The 22,368-nt window shown below is 42.7% G+C and overlaps 2 protein-coding genes across 5 annotated transcripts in view; both read right to left on the bottom strand.

Annotated features, from left to right (window-relative positions):
- Positions 1-3,963: 3,963 nt before the first annotated feature.
- On the bottom strand, positions 3,964-6,266 carry hoxb2a (homeobox B2a). The gene is made up of 2 exons (XM_080857045.1): positions 5,767-6,266; positions 3,964-4,844 (listed from the first exon to the last, which is right to left on the bottom strand). The coding sequence occupies exons 1-2, from the start codon at positions 6,182-6,184 to the stop codon at positions 4,087-4,089; spliced, it is 1,176 nt and encodes a 391-aa protein (XP_080713171.1). The 5' UTR covers positions 6,185-6,266; the 3' UTR covers positions 3,964-4,086.
- Positions 6,267-9,059: 2,793 nt separating this feature from the next.
- The window catches only part of hoxb3a (homeobox B3a), a 57,390-nt gene continuing 44,081 nt past the window's right edge, over positions 9,060-22,368 (bottom strand). For all 4 annotated transcript variants that reach the window (XM_080856323.1, XM_080856324.1, XM_080856325.1 and 1 more), the window contains 3 exons: positions 18,812-18,878; positions 12,570-13,152; positions 9,060-11,274 (listed from right to left, as the gene is read on the bottom strand). In XM_080856323.1, the coding sequence (XP_080712449.1) occupies positions 10,517-11,274; positions 12,570-13,044 (1,233 nt within the window). In that variant the 5' untranslated portion in view covers positions 13,045-13,152; positions 18,812-18,878 and the 3' untranslated portion in view covers positions 9,060-10,516. The remainder of the gene's footprint in view (positions 11,275-12,569; positions 13,153-18,811; positions 18,879-22,368) is intronic.

The raw sequence follows: 22,368 nt of genomic DNA, 5'->3' as shown, positions 1-22,368 counted from the left end.
CAGACTCTTCAACCCAAACCCGCTGACTGATACTTCAATATTACTATCTCTGTGAAACCAGTCAAGTGATAATCTGCCTTGTCACAGCTCGCAAAGTTGTTAATAATGGACTTTTATCAGAACTTGGAGGGCACTCTGCCTATCTGCCTATCATTTATAATGGAGTTATGACAGCCTACTCCTGTACACATTTGTATCACTTTGAAGGGTGGGGAAAAGATTTGCCTTTCACTATGCCACCTTCTCTCAGTCAGCCAGTACCTTGCAGACGGACAGTGGTGCCAAAAGTGGTGCTTTGAAAAAAACATAAACAAGGTCCTGATTGTGGAGCGGGTGGGCGAGAGATGGAGATTGAGAGGAGGCTGTGCTGATAAACGCCCTGTCGGTATTGGCAACTCTCCAAGGAAAGCTGAGCGAAACAGATAAAAGTCGACGTGGCACCACACCTCAAATTACGGAGCCAGGGAAGCACATCAAAGTGGCCACAAACTGTTTACCCAATATCCCTTCCTCTCGGTCTCTCTCTCTCTCTCTTGTCCCCTCCCTTGGGGCATGTTGTATGCTTACTGTTTGCTTGTCCAAGGTCCTACATGCCAAGACTAATAGGTGAGTGTCCTTTCCTTCTCAGGTGCTCATAGTAGTGGATGTGATGGGGAAAATGAGATGGAGAGGGAACAGGCTGAGCTGTTGGCAGCACAAGGGAGCCTGACTGCTGGCCAGGGGCGAAGTGGAGGCGTGCCAACCAGTGACACCAGACACAAAACACAGAAGCGTCGGTGTGCGTTCGGGATGTCCACTCACTCAGTATACAAAAATCTATGTCAGACCTTAAAACAATAGGCAGATTTCAGAGAGTGCATTCCAAAGCATTCCATGTCAGTAACTTCACAACAAAGTTATGCTAACATGGCGACAGAACTGCTTAACTTTGGTAGCATTTAAAAACAAGGCAAACAATGGTGATATTTAGCTAAAATGCAGTCTATATTTTTTCATTCATTCAGATTTTTTTCTTGAATTCCTTTAACTGTAGGCCTACACGGATTAAGTAAGGCCTAACCTACAAGAAGTAGCCACAAGTAGGCTAAAATTAAACCAAAACCATTTGTGGTGGACTCTATTCTAAACATTCCCTAAAAAACATTTTTTTAAACGATTCAGGAATCATTTACACATATCCAACGGGTGACGTACATGCCAACTGAGTTGCTTTTCTTCTCCTTCAGTTTGTTCACCTAGCAATGAATTGTAGTATACATCGTTGGTATGCTACAATTTGAGGAATGTGTAGGAATGTGCTATAGTGCATAAAACCTACAGTTGAGAATTGGAGCAGCACTTCAAAATGGCTGATTCACTATATAGTTGACTACAGTGAGTGAATGGACATTCCGAATATAGCTAGAGACAAGGAGCCTGGGCCTCTGGTAGTCTATAATGACGCTAATGCTGAAGCTAACATTGCACAACTTTCTGCAAATAATTATCAGTTTGTCTGTCTGTCGCTCTGTCTGTCTGTGTATCTATCTATTTATCTATCTATGCTCTCCCTATAACTATTCCATATACAGTAGCTATTTTCTAATGCTTAAATGTATACAAATTCCATATACCATCTACCTACATCTTCCATGTCACATCTACAAACTTCATATACTTTCATATAGTCTGATTGGCCATCTGTTGTGCTTGTGTACACCTAGACAGCAGTACAGATTGAAATGAATCCCATGGACTCCAGTGAGCATTTTGAATGCTGAATTGATTCACAAGTGTCACTAAGGCTCTGACTGGACAACAGGCCACCTAGATGGCCTTGAGGAGAGAAGCCTGGAGGTTTGTGTTGATGAAACATGTCTTTGGTTCATATGAACACACACACACACACACACACACACACACACACACACACACACACACACACACACACACACACAATACACAAAACCACACGCACATAGGCAAAAATGCATATACATACAAACACACACACAATACATAGGTCTCTACCAATGACTGTAATAACTGTTATTTACAGTGTGTCATTGGTACAGATATGTATACACAAAGTACATGTATGCACAGATAAATACATCTGCACCCACTTACATGCGCACATTCACACACACACACACACACACACACACACACACACACACACACACACACACAGAGAGAGAGAAGGTCCAAAAACTCTCTCTTGAAGCTACATTATATCTCATCCAATCTCCTACAAGTTGAAATAACATACAAAAAAGATCAAAACCTGGACAAATAAGTTAACAAAACTGCTAAAGCCAATATATGTAAAGTAAATTTACTCCTAGAGCTTTGTTTCAGTTGCCAGGTGCCATCTTTTTAAAAAATAATTGATTTGATTTATTATTATTTTGTTGTTGTTTTTATTGTTATTGTTCTTCTTCTTATAAGTGTTATTATTATTATTATTTCTCTGACTAATTAACAGTTGGTGCCAAATAAAGGTAATGTTGCCCATTTCAGTGGTTAAGGTGTAATGTGTAATGCAAAAACCTGACTCTCTGTACTGGGATAACAACTGCAACGTAACATGACTAACAGAACCCAGGTTTCTGTTGTTAGTCTTTACAGTATTTACAGAAATGTTGCTGGGGATAGAGGACCGCAGACGTTAACAGCAGCTCCAGCCTGGATCCAGTGCTTCCATAATGGCCGCCGTTTTATTGTTCATATCGTCCATTGTGTTCTCAGCGCCATTTTACATCCAGGCGGGAGCTCTAGCTCAGTCAACCCAGCCACTTGCTTTATATTGCATGAAGTAGCCTATATATAAAAGGCGAATTGTGAGTGTGTCTTTCAGGGTATAAGAAAATGATACATAAAAAACGACCACGGTAAGGAATAATGATTACAGTGCTATGCTGTGAACAACTGCTGCACCTAAAAGGCATTTTCTACATATCAAAAGGCTGCCCTGTTGAATAAATGTACTATGGTAAGGGCAACTCTGCATTAGCATTTGGCTAACTGCTAACTGACTGCAGCCCGTAAGGGCTGGATTCCCTTTCTGTCAGTAAAGACCCGCATATGACTCTCTCTATCAAATTATGAACTGATATGATTTAAACCAACTATTAGCCTATATTTTACACGCTGTTCTGAGCTACTTCTTATGATATCCAGTTTATGGCAACTGAGACATACATTTGTATTCAGACTAAAACTAGCCCTTTCCGACAAATGTGTCGCCAAAAACATTTTCAAATTACACATCAATAATTAAAAAATTATAATAAATAACATAATACAAGGATATGTTTTATGCTACATTAAAACGGCAAACTGCTATTGCTTTCAACGTGCATTATTATTTCTACCAAAGCCCAATCATAATAATGTCAGTAGGCCTATTAATATAGAAACAGCTAACCCCTTTTACATTTTATATTTTTCCTGTAAATAACATTTTGCAGAAGTCGGTTCTAATAACTAAAATATTTCCATATACTAATGATGAGAGAAAAAATACTCTACAGGCAAGGCACAATCAAATCACACTTACTCCATCTTATAAAGGTCGTTTTTATTTCAACTATGAAAATAATGTACAATAAATAATTTGAAATTTGCTATTAAAGAATCTCAATAAATAAACTAGTTTCTAAAATTCTTCAATAGGGACGCCCAACCTGGAGTGAATTTCTAAAAGCAGTTCAGCTGTCCTTAATGTCTGACACAGTTCCTGAGAATTCAACGATTGAGCTTAACTTGAGCTTAATTTAAATGTTATTCAGTGAGCACAAACTGAGCACAGAAAATTTAAAGGAGATAAATACCTGAAATTTCGACAGGGGAAGTCCGGATGGGATGTAAAGTTAAAAAAACATAGCAATACTGTCAGTTAATAACATGTTCGCTCCTTTACCACTCAGTGCCTCAATTATACCGTATTCATAATTAAACCCAAGATGAAAGGATATTTTCTATATCAATTTGCAGGAATGTTGCAGTCGAGAAGCATTCAAAACATTTTAACACGGCGACAGTCTTCAGAATTAGATTGTTCTTGAGTCACTGATGTTCTAATTGTTCATGTTTTGTCCTCCATTAAAACTGTAAATGCTGTAAATCTATTGTACAGAGGGTGCTCGTGAATAAGTCAAAGTCCTCTTCGGAGAAATCTACCGGACTGTCCAGAGAACTCTGCAGACTCGGTGACAAAGCGTCCGAAATCTGCAGGCATGAATCCGCAGAAAAGAAATTCAAATCGGGGAGCGAGGCGGTGTCCTGCGGCTCCGTAAACGAGTGATCCGAGCCAGATGCATGGCCCTCGCCTATTGTTGCAGGGTTATCTGTAGTGGGCGTTGGGTATGTGGGAGAGCGGACAGCTGGGTCAGAGGCAGATGCAGGCTCTTGTCCGCTCGGCTTATTCTCCTCGGGCGTGGGTTGCTTATTGTCAATGCTGTTCGTGTAGGAGGCTGTTGAAGCGCACGTCTCGGTTTCCGATGCTGCCGCTGAGCCTGAGCCCGAACCTGGGCCGGAACCCGAACCGGACGCTTCCAAGGGCTGACTTGAATATGGCGATGCGACATCGGTGCCTTCCAGAGGCTCGTACCCCCCAGGGTCGCCCTCTTGGCCCTCCCTGTGGTGCGTAGTTTGGCGCTTGTGCTTCATCCGCCGGTTCTGGAACCATACTTTAACCTGTCGCTCAGTTAGATCCAGCAGCGCGGCGATCTCCACCCGGCGAGGCCGGCAGAGGTATTTGTTAAAATGGAACTCCTTCTCCAGCTCCAGGAGTTGAGTGTTCGTGTAGGCTGTCCTCAGTCTTCGGGATCCACTGCCGCTGTCCAGCCCGCCCTGCGTCTCTGGAAACACCAACACATGACACAGAAATAAGTATAATACATCAGGCTAATGGCACAGTTAACTCGCTGCTGAAAGCCCCAGCAAATGACGGGGCAAGTAATACAAATCCCAATGCGCCATAACCCATTGCTTTGCGCCCACTGAGTTAGCCATGGCTGCAGTGCTATGCTTGTCTGTGTATCAGCTTTACTGTACACCCGTTATTCCACCAAGTCCCATATTTTGTTTTGTTCCACTGCCTCCACGTTATATACTGACATCCAATATGGCCACCCCAAGCCCCGAGACATGGTTATGAATATATATCATTAAGACGGCGCTGACACCGACTGCGATTAAATCGTTATTCTAGATTTACAATCCGTATAGGGAGAAATGTAACTTTATCAGGAAGAATGCGCACACAATCACGTCCTATGCCAACAAAATGGGGGAGGGGTGTTTAATGCTTATAGGACCTTGCAATCACATTCTGCGTTTAACATTTAATATGATGACGATGATACATCATACATAATTAAACATTAACATTCGATTATGACTTTAAATATTGTGTCGTATATTAATATATAGCTGGTCATTTGTTGTCTCCATGCAAATGAGAGAAGGTGTTTTTGACTTGGCTATGAATGAAAGACTAGCTCATGCAAAGCAATACTGCAGCCTGATGCAGCATCTCGTCTTACTCGTGTGTGACACACCGACTGGACAATTCTTAAGACATGAAAACAAATGTATAAAAATCAGCAAACTGCAAATAAATGTTGTATAGGTGATACAAAAGTAAAGTTGGAAGTTGCCACAGTTTTCCGAAACAGGACCATATTGTACCCCCTTTAAAGACAGCCATGCAAATGCGTAAGAATTTAAATTAAAAAAGGAAAAATAATAACATAACATCCTCCACATTCCAGTACAGACCTGTCGGGGACTCCAGTCCCAGGTTGGCGTACCCGGAGGATGCAGGCGAAGGGGAAGAGGCAGCTGCTGTAGCAGCTCCAGGTTTCGGGCACTTTTTCGAGGATTTCTTCTCCTTCATCCATGGGAACTCGTGGGCCAGGGTACCGCCGCTCGCCGCCGGGACCGGGCCCTGCTGCGGCTGTGGCGTCCGGAGCTGGAGGCCATTGGAGGTGCGCTTTTGGCTCCTTGGTCGCGCCTGGTTGCTTGTGCAGGGGCTCAAGCTGGGTATGGTGTGCTCGAAAGGAGGAGGAATTACTGTCGAGTCCTTGATTGATGAAGTTTGAAATGACTCCAGGACAGCGGGGAAAGACGTCAGGCACTCAGCGAGGGAAGGCTGGCTGTTTATGAACCCAATCTCCCTCTCAAATTCAAAATTCATAGCTTCTCTTGGTCACAAAGCGGACGGCGAGATCAAACAGCAAAAAGAAACAAAAACGAGAGATAATTTGCGCCCCGCTATAGCGTATTTGCGGGCTTTAATAATTGTGTATATTGGTGATATTACTAGCGTATGGGGACCTTGGTCTACTAAACTGAAGACTATGGGCGAAATTGCAGCCAATTCCTGGTCACATGACCATTCATAGCCAATGGGAACGCGGGGCCTGGTGGCAAAAGAAAGCATTATTTTCACCAACTGATAAAAAATATCTTGGGATACAGGATTTGTTTGTATTAGCGGGGGGTAACAATTTCAATAAAAAGGTGCCCGCTGACCATGTGTTCTGCCATAGCTGTTTCGTGTGGGTGTTTAGGTGATGGACCTTCATGACAAACAATGGAGATATGTACGCATTGCTTCTGGACCTCGGTGATGTAATTTGGTCGCATTAAGTGATTGTTAAAAGCGCATCCACAACATGGCAAACACCCTCTTTCCATGCACTGCTCATTAATCTTCAAAGTTTTGACAACAGTAACAGACAATCAAGCTATCGATGTATAACTTTGCCCACACAAAATCTGTGAAGTGTCGTGCCCCCCTTATGAGGCTACATAATCTACCTCGGATGAAATGTCGAATAGCGGTTACTTATTCTAAGCGTAGCGTCTTCATACATTGTGTTTTGTACGATTCGTAGCGGGATTGCTGAAAGAGGAGATACAGGTCAGTGGCTCCAGTGTGCTTTACTTTAGAATATAGATTATTATTTGGAAATATGCTATGAAGTAAATTAAATATAGCCATTCGTGATGTATTGCGATGCATGTGTTTGAACCAATATGTGTTTAAAATGTGTATATTCTTTATGGACTGGGCCCCATGTATTACCAGCAGTGCGAAGTTTTCACTCAGTGAAAAATGGTCGACATGTTTACTGGACTGACTAAAAGTTCACTGAGAGGTCGCGTTTACAACTGGGAGTCCTCGGTTAAGTGTAGCAAGAAATGGGTTTGTTGACATTAAAATGAATTTAAGCAACATACTGGGCAGAGAGAGAAAGTAAAAATAAACTTCCACTACATGTAATACTTAAAAACTTTGGATGTTAAAAAGGCATTGTGGGAAGGGGTAGATATTTTTAGAATCGAAGTCGTGAAATAACAGCGGTGATCAATCTTAGCCCCAGCAAAAGGCTTGACAGGAGAAGCCCTCAAGAATTCTTCTCTTTTCCTCCAAGAACACAACAAAGAAAACGGCCTCTCTTTGCTCGGTTATCGAGTAATGTTGTCCCTTAACGTCTTTTTATACCATAGTTGACGATTAGCACAACTGAAAAGCAGATTATCTGAATGCGTAAAACGGAAACCCAGCCGGGTTTTATGATGTGTGTTCATTGCTGACAAAAATGACCTAAGAAGATATATTTTAAAACTACTTTATCATTTGCGAGGGAGACAGAGAGAAGACATTTTTGGGGAATCTGCGTAGGTGGTTATGGTTTTTCAAATGAAATACAAAGAGGCTATAGCAGGCCACAGCGGAGGCAGAGGAGGTCAAATCACTGCGAGGGCCTCCACCAGTGCTGACTTGGGCTGACTACGCGTAAACTAGGACAAGGGAACGGTGCTGTTTATCTCTCAAGCAATCATGCTGACTTCACTTTTTTCACGATTTTGGAATTTCTTATTTTGCTTCCAAGAGGAACTGCCCTTCCTGGATTTATTTGCGTCGCCCACATGTCTGATTGCGTCGGTAATTATCATTAAATGAGAGCTTATGCATTGTCAACCTGAGGTTGCATGTTAAAATATATCAAGTCTTTAATTAACTAACGGTCTTGACAAAATTAAATTCAGTGCTGATAGTGTAAAGGACTATTTTCGTTTCTTGCCTTTAATGACGTTTCTGTTTTGTATCTAAAGGCTTATTCTTTCTATTTAACGGAAGTAAACTGTACAGTTGAAGTACAGAAATCAGAACGATAATTCACAAGTTTTTTTAATACAATGTTCATGAATTTAGTCAAGTATTTATTTTGATTGGCTAAGCTCTGATTTCCAGTCAGTAGCCTGCTACTACCACTATTATATTATTATAACTACTATGTACTATTAGTATATGCATATGTTTTCTTCTATGGATTGAAACTTTCCTGACAATATTTCTGAAGCTTGAAATTGTATATTGTTTTATACATAGGTCCAACTCACACATTGTGTGTGTGTGTGTGTGTGTGTGTATGTGTGTGTGTGTGTTTTTTTTTTTTTTTTAATAAAATGCAAAATAACGAATGCTTGGATAACGCTTCAGTGTTTTATTACGTTAACACAGCTAACAGTTGTTGATGTGAGATGTTTTGGATGGTATAAAGTGCATCCATGTAGAATAGTATGTTGAGCCAAGTTAGGATTTGTGTTTCCCTAAGACCACGTGACTTTCAGGCGCGGACCCGAGGGCTCTTTCAGCGGTCTGCTATTGCCACGAAGAAAGACAGAGCACATGCTCCCTAGGAGTCACTGTGGGTGTGAGTGAGTGAGTGAGTGTGTGTGTGTGTGTGTGTGTGTGTGTGTGTGTGTGTGTGTGTGTGTGTGTGTGTGTGTGTGTGTGTGTGTGTGTGTGTGTGTGTGTGTGTGTGTGTGTGTGTGTGTGTGTGTGCGTGTTTGTTTGGGTGTGTGTGTGTGTCTGTATGTCTGTGTGTCTGTGTGTGTGTGTCTGTGTGTGTGTGTCTGTGTGTGTGTGTGTGTGTGTGTGTGTGTGTGTGTGTTAGTGTGTCTGTGTTTGTGTGTGCGTGTTTTTGTGTGTGTGTGTGTGTGTGTGTGTGTGTTTGGGTGTGTTTTCTATCTGATGTTTAAAGGAACAGATGTAGAAGTGAATAACATAACATTTTATTAAAGAATTGCTCAACAGACAACTCTTACCAAGAGAAATAAAAGTAGCTACAAAGGACAAAAGAAGTTCTCAAAAAAGTGTTCTATACTTCGTCTAATTCTCGACTATGCTGGAACGGTCTGATTCCGCTCCCTCGCCCCCTGTACAAGTCAAGACATAATTTATGTACAAGGGTAACATAAACTACTTGTCTCTAAAATACAACAACTAAAAATTAATTTGTTACAATGACAAGAACACAACGTCTTTATAACAGGTAAATACTAAAAAAGTACATTTTTCTTGATATAAATACATGGGGGGATAAATAATAGAAAAAGAATGTATTTAAACTGGCTATAACAAATAAATATATATTTATGAATGTTCACTTGAACACACATACCGAAAGACGCTGATTGGAGGTCTTCCATTTCAAAATAAGATTTATTTTTCCTTACCCATCAAAATGTAAACTCTAAGTGCAACAATGATGCCCAGCCAAGAGAGCATTAGCGTAAACTGAGCCGTCTACCGCTCTCTGCTTTCCCGGACATGCATTTTGTTCAAATATACCCTGTTTCCACGTTAAGTCAAGACATGAGAAAATGTGGGCTTTTCGCATTAGTGGTGACTAATGTAAGTGAACCCTAAAGATTGGAGGGGGGTGGGGGGTGGGGGGTTACACTGAGTTGAGAGGAAGATGGGGAGGGGGGGGGGCAATGTCTGTGTACTACATAAGTTCTCAACTCTTTTTTTACCCTGTTCCGATGACACAACAAATGACAATATCCTTTCCGTGCATTGCCCATGGAAGTTGGTAGCACAACTTTTACAGGACAGCATAATAAGTAACCTTATAACCCAGTACAAAAAGGGTGGTACACTACTTTGTTTTCCTAAGCGAGCAGCAAACAGTCGCTTGGTGATCTGTGATTTGACCAGAACCGATTCAAAAAATATCATGTTAGTGAGACGTTTCAAAAGAGAGGTAATGTGAAATAAAGGGAAGAGAACCAAAACAATCCAGTGGTTTGCTTGCTCCATACTGCCTTCTTAGCTCCACATACTGAGAGAGTTATCCATACACTCACTTTGCGTGGACTGCCATGACGTCAGCATTGGTTTTCATGCTGACGAGGTACACAAATAGTTACGGTGATGCAACGCAAGTCACAAGAGGTCACACGGTAGTTAATTTTCCGTACAACACATCCTTTATATCACCTAATCATTATGTTCATTAATTCTTAACGGGGCACGCTGTAGAAAAGGGGATCTTTGTGAAATAAACACTAATGTAAACGATTATGACAAATGGTCTTACACGTGATGGAGAGACAACATCAATACAACGGTCTATGAACACTGCAAGAAACCACTGGATCATCTTTTTCAACCCCATTGCATCGTCCCATGGGTTAGTTTTTTTTATTCGATTCACTTATTCCAAACCTGCTACAGATGCGTTAACTTGGGTGCTTCCTGGATTCTACCCTGAGAAGGATGGTGAGCTGACAGATCCGTGTATGTTGGATGAGGGTCACACGGTCCATGATGCTGGCTCGCTGACATCTGCGTGGCACCGTTGTAGTCCATGTTGCCCGACTGGTGGTGTGGCAGGTGATTGAGACCGTACATGGATGGCCCGGTGGTAGGCATCGCATCCACGTAGTTCCCTCCAACGTACACAGGACTGCCCTGCATGTTGGGAGTTCCGTAGCTGCTGTTACCCTGAAGCCCGTGAGGGTCGTACTCTGGCGCTGTGTTGGCATATTTCTGTTGCGAGGGGCAGCTTTTCATGGGGTTTTGGTAGGCTGAAGACATGGCATATGCGTTTTGATGGGGCTTGTTGAAAGACGGCGGAGAAGGGGCGTCGTAGCTGCCAGCCATCGAGTGCATGGAGTTCATGAAGCCTGCAGAGGACTGCATGGGGAGGGGCGGGCTTCCGGTGGGTGACGGTCCACCAGAGGAAGAGCCCAAGCCTTTGCATTTTTGATCTTTCTTGTACTTCATGCGCCGGTTTTGAAACCAAATTTTGATCTGCCGCTCGCTGAGGTTGAGCAGGTTTGCCATCTCCACTCGGCGTGGTCGGCACAGGTAGCGGTTGAAGTGGAACTCCTTCTCCAGCTCCACCAGCTGTGCGCTCGTGTATGCTGTGCGTGCTCTCTTGGAGGCCGCCGAACCCGGGGGGCTTTTTTCGCCGCCACTGCTCTCTGCAGGGATGGGAATGAAATAAAACATAATTACCACACGAGGAAATTGAATGCATCTTTCTCTAATAAGGCAGGCAACGAAACTTATCCCCCTGATATTAGTTGTCAACACTTCATAACTTTGGCATTTATTAAGCGATGAGAGCCCCAACATTGACCGGGTGTATGTAAATTGTATTGTATCCAAAGCCCAGGGCCATAATGGTATTTAGGTGATACAAATAATTTTCTGTGTCCTCATTGATACTTTGTAGTATTACCCAACTGCATAGGCAACGCTGGCAAAGTGTGCAAAACAGTGCTAGTTACAGCTATGTTTGTTAAACATATGCACCAGTTGAGTTATTTTATTGTAAGGTGCATAGGTGTCTGTGGCTAACATCTTAAAATTAGAGTCTGCTGTAAAGTATACAGGACTTAACCTTGCAAAGTGTGCACAGATGTTAGGTTTTTAATGTGTTTCTCGCTATACCATTTATAATCATTAATCAGGTGCACAATAATACTATTCATGTATAGTCCTGCACTGGAGTTAAACCTGCACCCTTGGACAACGAACGTGGCAGTGCTAATTATTACACTACAATCCACGGGTTTCTCACGTGACGCTAGAATAACTCTTTTTCACTACAGGGTAATGTATTCACTAACCACTAATTGACAGAAATGTATCCCACTTGTTTTAAGTATATATTTAAACATTTGAGTTTTAAAGTACTACGGTATCCCAAAAACCTATGATATTTTGCATTTGTATTAGGGCTACACTCATTGTACTAGCAGAGGCAGAGCGCAATAGGCCAGTGACAAGTATGGCCTATGTAAAATCCCTTCTATGGTCCCAGCACTTTCCAAACCAAACTGACGCCCCAGCATAAATTCAAAATAAATGCGGAAAGACTGTAAACTGGATTGTATCGAAATGTGCATTTGTCTTTTACCTAATCATACTAACGTTCCTTGACACTCGTCAAATGAAATGAGCCAGGGCGCTTATCTCAAGCTATGTTCTTAGTGCGATTATTGTCCCAGATGAAAGGCGATAAATTCAAATCCCTGCATAATATTTTCCGTTCTGGTATTCGTTTATTCTCCAAAGATCATCAAGAGAGCATAACATTTGGTTTTGTACTGTACCAATAAAGGGATATTTTTCCAAAGACATTGATTGAAATGGGGAACGCCTGATACACCCTCTATTGTCTCTCTTCACAGGCTAATAAGTGTTGCCTAACATCTGTCTACAGCGCAAGGAGGCAGGTGGGGAGATGGGGGGAAGGGGGATTGGCACACACCGTTAGCTGAACTTGCACTAGGAGAGCCGGTTTTTTGCTTGGTGGCCTGTCTTGACTCTTTCATCCACGGGAATATATGCTTGCTGATGGTTGGATTCGGGGGCAGTGAGGACGACTTGGGGGTGGGTTTAGCTGCTCCCCCGCCATTGCCTCCGCTGCTGCCCGGCTGCTGCGCTGTGGAAGAGGTGGAGGAGTTGACGGGATTCTGGGGAGGGGAGACCTGGGGGGGCGGTTGGTGTTCAGGTGGCAGACTGGGGCGCATGCAGCTCCCGTTTAGTTCCTTCGTCTTGGCATGTTGCTGAGTGGCGCTGTTGCCAAGAGACTGCAGCGAGCAGGCAGACCTCTGGAAGTCACCATCGAGGTGCGCCGAGGACTGGAAGGCCGGTTGAGGGGTATCATAGCCGAAGCCATTGGCCCCTTGGTACGAATAACCTCCATAAAGCGTCGAGTTGTCGTAGTAGGTCGTTTTCTGCATTTCCAAAAGTCGTGTTGCCGGCTACCAGGGTCCTGACGACCTTCTGGAAGAACATTGGCACCAGGTGTCACGTGACGGTCTCTTTCCAACGGCCTCTTGGAAGCTGACCTGAAAGGTTATAAGAATCACATAATAAGAGAGGCGCTAGATAAATCCATCTTACCCCATGAAAGGCGCCATGACATGAATTCAGCCTTCCCACAAGGCGAGTTGCAGATGCTATGTCAGCTTATACGCTGCTCTCTTTTCACCCTCCCTTCACAAACATAAACACCACGCACACATTGCCTCATACTTCTAAAAGAAAAGTTAAGCTCCATCTTCACGTGAATACAACAAAGAATGTTACATATTCGTAATTGTGTATTGTGCCATTACTCTATGTGTAATTACATACTAATTTCTGGGGAATTAACATTGAGAATGATCCCTGGTACAATGTGTACAATGTTATTAAACGTACTACAACCACATTTCTGTTGTCTTACTTATACTGTAGCCATGTCTGTAAGAATGTCCCAATTGAATGAATACTGCAGAATTAATAATTTAGTGTATTGGTACATGCTGCTAAAAGGCTATTAACACTATATTAAAAGCTACTTGAATGTAGCCTACTGCCTAAAACAGATTATGTTATTAGTTTGATATGATGCTGTCAATATAATGACACTGCTTATAATATGTTGTGCATTTCAATAAGATATATATATATCAGCCTATAACACTAATCTATAGTACACAATACGGGCTGTCTGATTTAAGTGCATGTAAGAAATCAATTATTTATCAGACAATAGTAGGAAATGTTCCTTCAGCTATTTTTGTACCAAATTGCCTGCAATATTGAAATTCATACAAGTAAGGGCATATGTAAGTCACACATGGCATTTCCTAGGGCTTTTCTCTGGTTACACTGAAATGCAACATTAAAAACCAGAAAAACCGGCACCAGTCTCTCTGTGGTGAACTTTCTTTGTGGGCCTCCGTGAAAACAAAATGGAAGAGGGTCCCCGGAAGCTCTGGGTAGGTTTGATTCATGAGGTTTGCTCGACCAGAGAAGACGACGTTAACCCATGGACAACTCGACCACCTCCAGCTGCCCCAGAATTAGTGGACACAAGACGGCTAGAAGGCTGCCGCAACAACTAACAACATGGCTTTAATTTACAACGACAGCCCAACAGAGCATTGAAGATTTAAAAACAACGCTAGAGGTGTTTTAACAGTATAACACTTTGCATTTAGTTGAAATAAATACTTCTTAGCGCATGTTCTGTTGGTAATAACAATGACTTGAGAGTCTATCATTTCCAAAAATCTGTTTTCCATATTATATTCTTAATTTGAAGTCCTTGTCCTAAAGCGTATTGTTGTTTGCAATCATTAATAGCTCAGATAATTAATTCCTAATTTAATAAAAAAGAACAGTGCACTTACATTTCATAAGCTTATGTTTTATGACCTAGCACAAAAGAAACAAACAATCAAAACTGAGTAATTTCACAATGCCAAATGGACGGTTTGCTGCTTCGAAAAATGTAGCCTAGCCTATACCCTTTCTATTTTTTAAATGATCTGAACCGAACCAAATTCTATATGATTGCAAAGACCAGAGGATAGGCCTGCCAGCAGACACATTATTACAGACAATATTAATCCTCAGACAAAATGTAAATCAAGTACAAATGGGTGAATTTTTCCTTCTTCAGTGCTGTCACTATCGTTACACAGTAAACTGGCCACTGACGGTTGGGCCTTAAAAGATAAAGATGCATATTTAAATTTCAATGAATAATATTTGAAGGAGAGCAAAGGAATACATTTAATGCCAGCTGTTTGTAGCCTATCTGCTGGACTGGGATTCCGAGCTACAGCTTTTGGGCATCAACTCTCAACACGTCACAAATGTCGCTCATTTATCTTTCCAGTGGACGGCCGGAATCCTAATTATTTACTCCAAGGAATTGTACAAGGGAGAGAGAGGGAGCTCGGGTGAGTGAGTGAGAGAGGTAACGGGAGAAACACAGCAGGAATAATAGATATTAAATCATATCGCGGTTCCATTAAATGGGACACGTAATGTCTTGGCCTGCTTGTTACGGTAACACAATAACTAACTTTCCGATAGATTCGCCCCTAAAACAATTATGGTGTCCAGGGCGGACGTAGAAAGAACAGACGAACCCTTGAACGTCAACAACAACAAGGAGAAGATAGGCATATGTCTGAGTGTTGATCTCGGTTTTAAAACGAGCAAAACACATACTAAACCCCTGCTTAGGACGAAGTAAGCATTGTATACACAGATGTTACCCATAGCACACTGAGGTACAATCAAAACAATAACCGAATACAACCTATATCTCTTTGGCCAACACATTCACATTGGTTAGTTGAGAGTTCGCTTTTATTTCAACGAAGCAGGCCCCTGGTGAGCGAATTCGATATCAAACGAAATAACAGCCAAGTGTCAATCGAAAACGTTTGGGCAAATGGTGACAAATCGGAGAGAAATGGATAGTATGGCAACGTCGCTCAATAGCATTAGAGCTACCTTAGCCCCCGGCTTGAAAATAAACGCGAACCCTAACCCGAGCATCAAAGCCCAAGAAATCAGATAGCCCTTAAAAATATTCCCCCGTTGTTTTACAAACAAATAAGAGGCAGAAAAGGAATCAGTTGGATAGGGATTCAGAGGGGGAACAAGGAGGCTGCTGCGTGGAAGGAAGCTTAAAGCATTGTGAACTCTTCTTGAACCGCGTTTGGAGTCAGATGGTCATAAATCACTGGGACACACACTCCGCCATTCACAAACTGATAGCCTATTTCAGACCAGCTTACCTTAGCCTCTGAAGAGGGAAGCACGGGCAGGCATCATATATTTTTCACATTCAGCCACGGTGCAATCAATAAAAACGGGATCCCTCCGTCCCCTTCCTGTCTTGATATTCGCAGCGAGCGAGCGTATGATGCCGGTGTCTCGTGGACGGCTGCCCCGCGCCTTAGTCCGGGCGCTCCTGGACGGATCCCCTCGGCTTGGGAAGGGGGGAGACGGTCTGGCATGAAAGATCTGAGGTATGCGAGGGGCGCTGCGAATGGACAGGCAGCTCAGCTCCTGGCCGCCCCGTCGACTGGTACGCCCTGCTCGCTGATAACAATGGCCTCAGATTTCCCCCTTTCTCTGTCTCACGGCGCAAACCTTAACATCATAATCCGACCAGAGCTCCGCTTCCCTGTCACGTTTTCCCGTCTCATTTTTCCCGTTTTCTTGTGGCAGATACTGTGGCGATTCTGGTCCCGTCTGTCCCCTATCCTTTTGGCGTGTTATTGTGTTGTCAACACAAGGCCTTTGCAGCTATTTGGAAATAACGGGGCATGCTTGGAGCGCAAGGCGCGGGAGTTAATCCCCATCTAACAGCGTCACCAGTGAGAAATTATGCTAATTGCAGCCGAGTGGGACAGGATCTGGGCCTACGAGCAAAGATCCAGCGCCAGGACTTTTTTTATTCACTTGTCTCCCAGTAAGGTGTCAGGCTATGCTAATATTGTTTAGTACACGAAAGAAGCACAGTTTTTTTTCTCCCTCACTCCACTAGTCTATATTGAATTACCAGGAAGTGCGTCTCCAGCGCTGGCTCCTGCTTGGCTCGGGGCAGAAACAGCATTCTATCTGTATTGTTAATATTTCATCACATCGCTCCCAACACACCCAACTAGTATAATAACTAATGCGCAAAAATGAAAAAGGGTGGGGAGGGGTGAGAGAACAGGAGAACAGACAACAGGCGGACTGGGGAACGAGGGAGGGGTGAAAACAAATCAGTAAAAAGGAAAAAGGAGAGATAATGTGTGATATTTAACAGCTAGGACAAGTCAATGCCACATAAGTCCTTACACAAACTTCGATAGCGAGTCTATGTTAAAAACACAAGAGGCCACTTCCTGTGTTTTCTCTGCCTTTGGGAACTTCGACAAACGTGGGGCAAGAAGAAAAAGAAGAAAGAAAAAAACTAGAAGGAAACGAAGAAGAAAGCCGGCGCGAGACCAACATGGAAAAGAAAATTTGGAGGTGTTTTGGAGACATTATTTTCTCTCCTCACTGTCTTTCGCCATTTCTCTCTCTCCCTTTCTCTCTAGTTCTCTCTCTCTTTCGCTCTCTCTATCTGTTCGCTCTCACTCCCTCACCATGCCTCCCTCTCCTTTTTTCTCTCTATTTTTATTATTCAAGACACTTCACCCGTCTTTTTTGCCTGCGTAAGATTTATGACGACTATCACCCACGGCAGCTGTAAACAGGGAACTTTAAAAAGATGCATTCGGTGTAGCTACTTGAAAAGAGTGCATCCAAACGGTGTAGGAGGAAGACGTGGGACAAAAATGTAGGTGTCTGCAACTTTCTCATAGGCGGCATTGTTCCTCATTTTTGCAACTATTGCTAAACGGATTAAACCAGCAACCTGAAAGATTACTAATTAACTTTAACGAGCCGGAAGAAACGAAAGACATTTGTATCAGCACATTTAGATTTTAACCACCCACTATACCACTGAAGCTAAGTTTTGGTGAAATCGAAATGTTCAAAATTAATTTTGGAATACAACTCCCTGACCCTTGAGAGAAGACTTTGCGTTGCTGAACAATATTTTAGAGGATTTTGAAGGACAGCCAATGTTGTTAACCGGTGTTAACCTTCTTTTTTTTTTTTAAGAAGTTTACAGAGAAAGGATATACCTTTGCAGGGGTGAACAACGTCAAATGGCCACGGGGAAACGCAAATATGTTGTGCTATGAAACAACACACCTTCTATAACAGCAGTGTTGTGCCAAATGGTGGATATGTTGGAGGAATTAAAGCCTTTTACCGTTTTTATGTGAATATGCAGTGTATGGTTGTGTAGTGTTTCGTGTAACAGAAATTGTGAAATATATAAGCTTTACTTTCAAGAATATAGTTTTCACTGTTTGTGTCTGTATTTGAAATGGGTTACGTGTGCTAAATGACAGTAAACAAGTCACTTGTGTACATCCTATAAGGCATGTCTTATGTTTAAGGCAAATGAACAGTCATTGTTTGCTTCTCGATTATTCAACTTGTCATTAGTGCATTTTCTCGAATGTCGGGGCTAGACTGTATTCCATAAATTATGTCCATACATGACATAGGATTATTTGACCATGGGCCATCAACCATTACAGTCTTTTTCTCAGCATACAATAGCATACAGAAGTCATCACATGAACCCGCGAAGCATAAACATAAATGCATTACGCATACAGATAATATCCTAAGAAGTCTTTAACACACCATAAACAATCTATTTTTATTTTGTTCTCACATTTCTGCAAGAATAATTACTGGTCTACAAAAGATGGGAACACAGATCTTCACATAAGGTAAAAGATCAAAACCTCAGAATGGGCTCAACAACTAAAATATCTTCAAGTACAATATTCGAGTACAGCAATTGCTCGTTTATTATAAAATGTTTTGGTCAAATAAAAAGGGCTGTAGGCTATTATGGACCATGCTTTTGCCGTTCATCGTTCCCAATCGCTTCAATAAAACAATCATGTCCCCATATTTACCTCTCCTGGGTCAACATTATCGCATATGAGCTATCAATGCAAGGCCATCATACAGTTCAAATCAATTCAACAGCAATGGTGCACTAACACATCGGTGTCACATCACCCACTGCACTCCAGCAATATGTTAGAAAAAATATGAATCAAAGAGTCAGATATAAGAGACTGCTGTACTTACCGATATAATGTCCTTTATCACCACTTGATTTTATGCGAGAATGCAGCTTCCAGATAATACGTAGGAACTGGAAGGCAAGAAAAAAAAGAGAGAAAGATGCAATCAAAGGAGGTCGCCGAAAATCCAATACAGTGCATACGACCTCTTGTAGACAAATCGAACACAAAAGCAATCTGAGATTGGGCCAAGGGTGACAGACATCGTTAACCTTAAATTATTCTCGGAATATACGGGAAGAAACGCGAGGCCATCAAAAAATCACCAAAAGCAGCGCAAGCCACCCCTTTCGCTATTGATTTTAATCGTTTATTGAGTTACATATCATATTTCGGATTATTCCGCGTTGTGAGTCTGACTGCTGGTACTGAGATGCATCTGCTCTGCTGTTTGGCTAGTGATTGAACTGTTTCGGAAATGCGATGAAATTTTTCAGCCGGTGACCTACATTTTCCCATATGACTTAACAGTCCACATTCTACCGCTTTGTTTGCCATTAAAATATTTCTGGAGCCTCCACGAGCAGTGGAACCCAAAGATTGTTGCTACTGGTTGACTTATGGAACTTACTGAAGTAACATAACCGATTATTTCGATGTTTTTTTTCGTTGACAGATAATGAAAAATTATGATTGAATCATTAACCCGAATTGATAAATCGTATAATGTCTAATAATATTAAAAATAATCATAATCATAAAAATAATAATGATAATAATAATAATACTAAGAGTGTTATTAAATGTTGAATAATAACTCACACATTCTCCCAAAAGGACATCTTTAAACGAAACGAATCGAAAAAGAACGAAAGTAAACGCCGAGATGGTGCAGCAGTCCCAGAGAAAGACATAAAATAACAGAGGCATCATTCTGGAAAAAATAAGCCCAAAGCCCAGGCATGTGGTGCTCTAATCCCAGACGAGAGCAAAAGTAGAGCGAAAATGGCTATATACAGTAGAGAGGGCCCGAGTCAAAATGAAATCAAATGGCCTTGCTGGTGTGCATAGTAGCGCTTATTAAAAGTGGAATAAAAACGTTGTACGCTCCCGTTCGCCGGCTCGTGACAGCTACCCCAAACACATAAATCAAAACGAGGATTCCCCGACCTCCCCGACTCTGCGGCCTATAGCGCTATAAAGTTATTTATTGCATCCCCGCACTCACGCACGGCGTTGGCTCGCGTCCATCCCCGTCGCCCCGGCCTTGTTTTGAACGCCACGCGGGTAGTTTTTAAAAGATTTTCGGCACCGATAGCTTGTCGGCGACCCGGAGCCTAACTGGACTAACCTAAAGTTACCTACAAAGTGAAGGGTGCTCCAGCCCCCGCAGCTAGCCACGCAGAGCTCTCAGAACAAAGGGAGGAGGCAGCTCGTAGCAGAAGAGCTGATGAGCCAATTTTAGTGGGAAAACAGGGAGAAAGGGAGCCGGGGAGTAACACAATTCAAGCCAAATCAGGGTTAGCTTTTCCTCGATGCAACGAAAATCCACCGAAAAGCGACTTTTAGCGGGCAGGGTATCGAAGGAACCGAGGAGAACAACAGTGGGATTTGGCCGCCTGATTTCTGCAGGGTTAGCAACAAAGGGGCTCCTGCATAATTTATCAAAATGCATATTAAGTGGATGCATGGGCATTAGGGAGCTGGGAATGTGTGCCTGCTCGAGATTTTCAATATAAACACGGCAATAGTCGAATCCCACTGCACACAACACACATAGGCTACAAGCAACACACAGACAGAGCCATGGGCACATAACAAACTGTTTTTTTTACCCCAACTTTAATGTTGAGTTTTTTCAAGGTCTCTCTCTCTTTCTCTTTTTTGCTCGCCCTCTCTCTCTCCGTTTCATTTTTTAGCCCTGCCGTTATCACATCATTCCGTTAGGATAGTCTTCATGCGCCCTGCCTTGTTCCTCACGGTGCCTACCAGCGCTCATGCTCAACCGTACCCCATGAAAACCCTCTCCTCGTGACATAATTTCAAAAACGTTGAATGCTCCATGTAAACACGAGCAGGCAGTCACACAGAAACATGAGGAATAAACAGGGAGAGGCGCGCGGCGTGGCCGTGTCTCGCTCTGACAGATTGGTACTGGGTTTGCCGTGTGACCTTTTGCGTTGAGGAGCAATAACTCACCAGATTAATGATCAATCAACGGAAGTACTTTGGAATCCCCTTGTAATGTCTTATATTTATGAATTAATCCCGGCCCTGTCGTCCCAGACTTTCAAAGAGCCCGCATGGTGCCTTCTGGAAGTCAGCAAAACGCCGACCTTATCCCATTTGCTGTCTAATTACCAGGCGGTTGGGAACAGCAGAGTCAGAGCCTGAAAGAACTACAGCCAGTGAGTCCAGCAGGCCCCTCACCAAATCCAAAATAATGCTTCGAATGATCCACTCACGTGACACGCATACGTCAAAACTCTATCGTTTTGAACTGTTTCAGTTACTCTAACCTGAGGTGATCTCTTATAAGAAAAGATATAAGGCTTTTTTTCAGAATTTGTTGCCACTTTAACTGTTGCCCCAATTCTGGAGGCACCACCCTCTCAAATGGCCTATTTTCTCCAGCTATCTCTGCGAAGGTGCGCTTTCATCGGGTCCATTTGTAGAATTCCAGTGCCTTGAAACGTAATGAGCTCGAACGACGGGCAAGCCCCAAATGACGACCAGTGAATTGTTTTAAACGAGGAGAGGCACAATATATCTTCTTTTCTCTCCCATTCTGACGGATGACATGGGACTTTCAACACCAAGGACTTGAGAGCTAGAGTGGTGGATACGCGAGGCCTCTGCATCCAATCTCTAGGCGATAAAAGGGGGGTTTCTTTGCTCGCTAGCGAGTGAGAGAGCAGGGGGCTTGGTTTTTACACCCACGCAGATAGCCCTCTACTAAAGATCTCCGGATTACAATTAAACTCTCATTTGAGCCTGCCTGACCTGCGCGTTATGGCAGTATCGATCCCAGTGGAGCTGCCAGTCAGCACATAGGAGTCAACGCGAATTTTCAACGAGGAATGTTGCTACCTGTGCGCAAACATGAATTGTTATTGTATTTTAAGATTTGTGTTAATGGCGCAGCTTCATCCCCCATCATGCACCCCTGTTGTAGCCTCTTAATTCAGCAATAACATTTGTAATCGTGAAATCATTTCAGTTGATCATGCTTGCAGCAAGCCTGTAGCTGGTTTTCCTCCTAGAACCCGCATGCAGCGATTTGCCAGAGCACGGGGAGGAACTGCAATTGTAATATCCAGTTCTCTACATACATGGATCCTTGAGATGTGGGCCTGTGCAGGGTCTCCTCAGAGGATGAAAATAATAAACAATGAGAATGCTCACAGTCAGGTCTTTTGGTGAACCAAGTTAATTTTTACTTGGAATTAGGGCCTCGAAGGGATAATCTTTAACTGCGTTTCAAAGGAGGCACAGTCTGAAGTGAGGTGGGGGTCACGGTGGGCTCTGCACTAGGGACCTCAAAACTGCCAGCCTCATCAAATAAGACAAATAGGTTTAATAAGTCATCAGAAGCTATCTATCTGCTAAAACGATAATTCC

Source organism: Sprattus sprattus (assembly GCF_963457725.1).
Source record: "Sprattus sprattus genome assembly, chromosome: 18".
NCBI lineage: Eukaryota > Metazoa > Chordata > Actinopteri > Clupeiformes > Clupeidae > Sprattus > Sprattus sprattus.
This window is presented reverse-complemented; position numbering and strand designations above follow the sequence as displayed.

Coding starts and splice junctions, on each gene's coding strand:
- hoxb2a (XM_080857045.1), bottom strand. CDS start 6,184: ATGAATTTTGAATTTGAGAGGGAGATTGGGTTCATAAACAGCCAGCCT. Junction 4,845..5,766: donor GGGACTGGAGTCCCCGACAG/GTCTGTACTGGA, acceptor TGGTGTTTCCAG/AGACGCAGGGCGGGCTGGAC.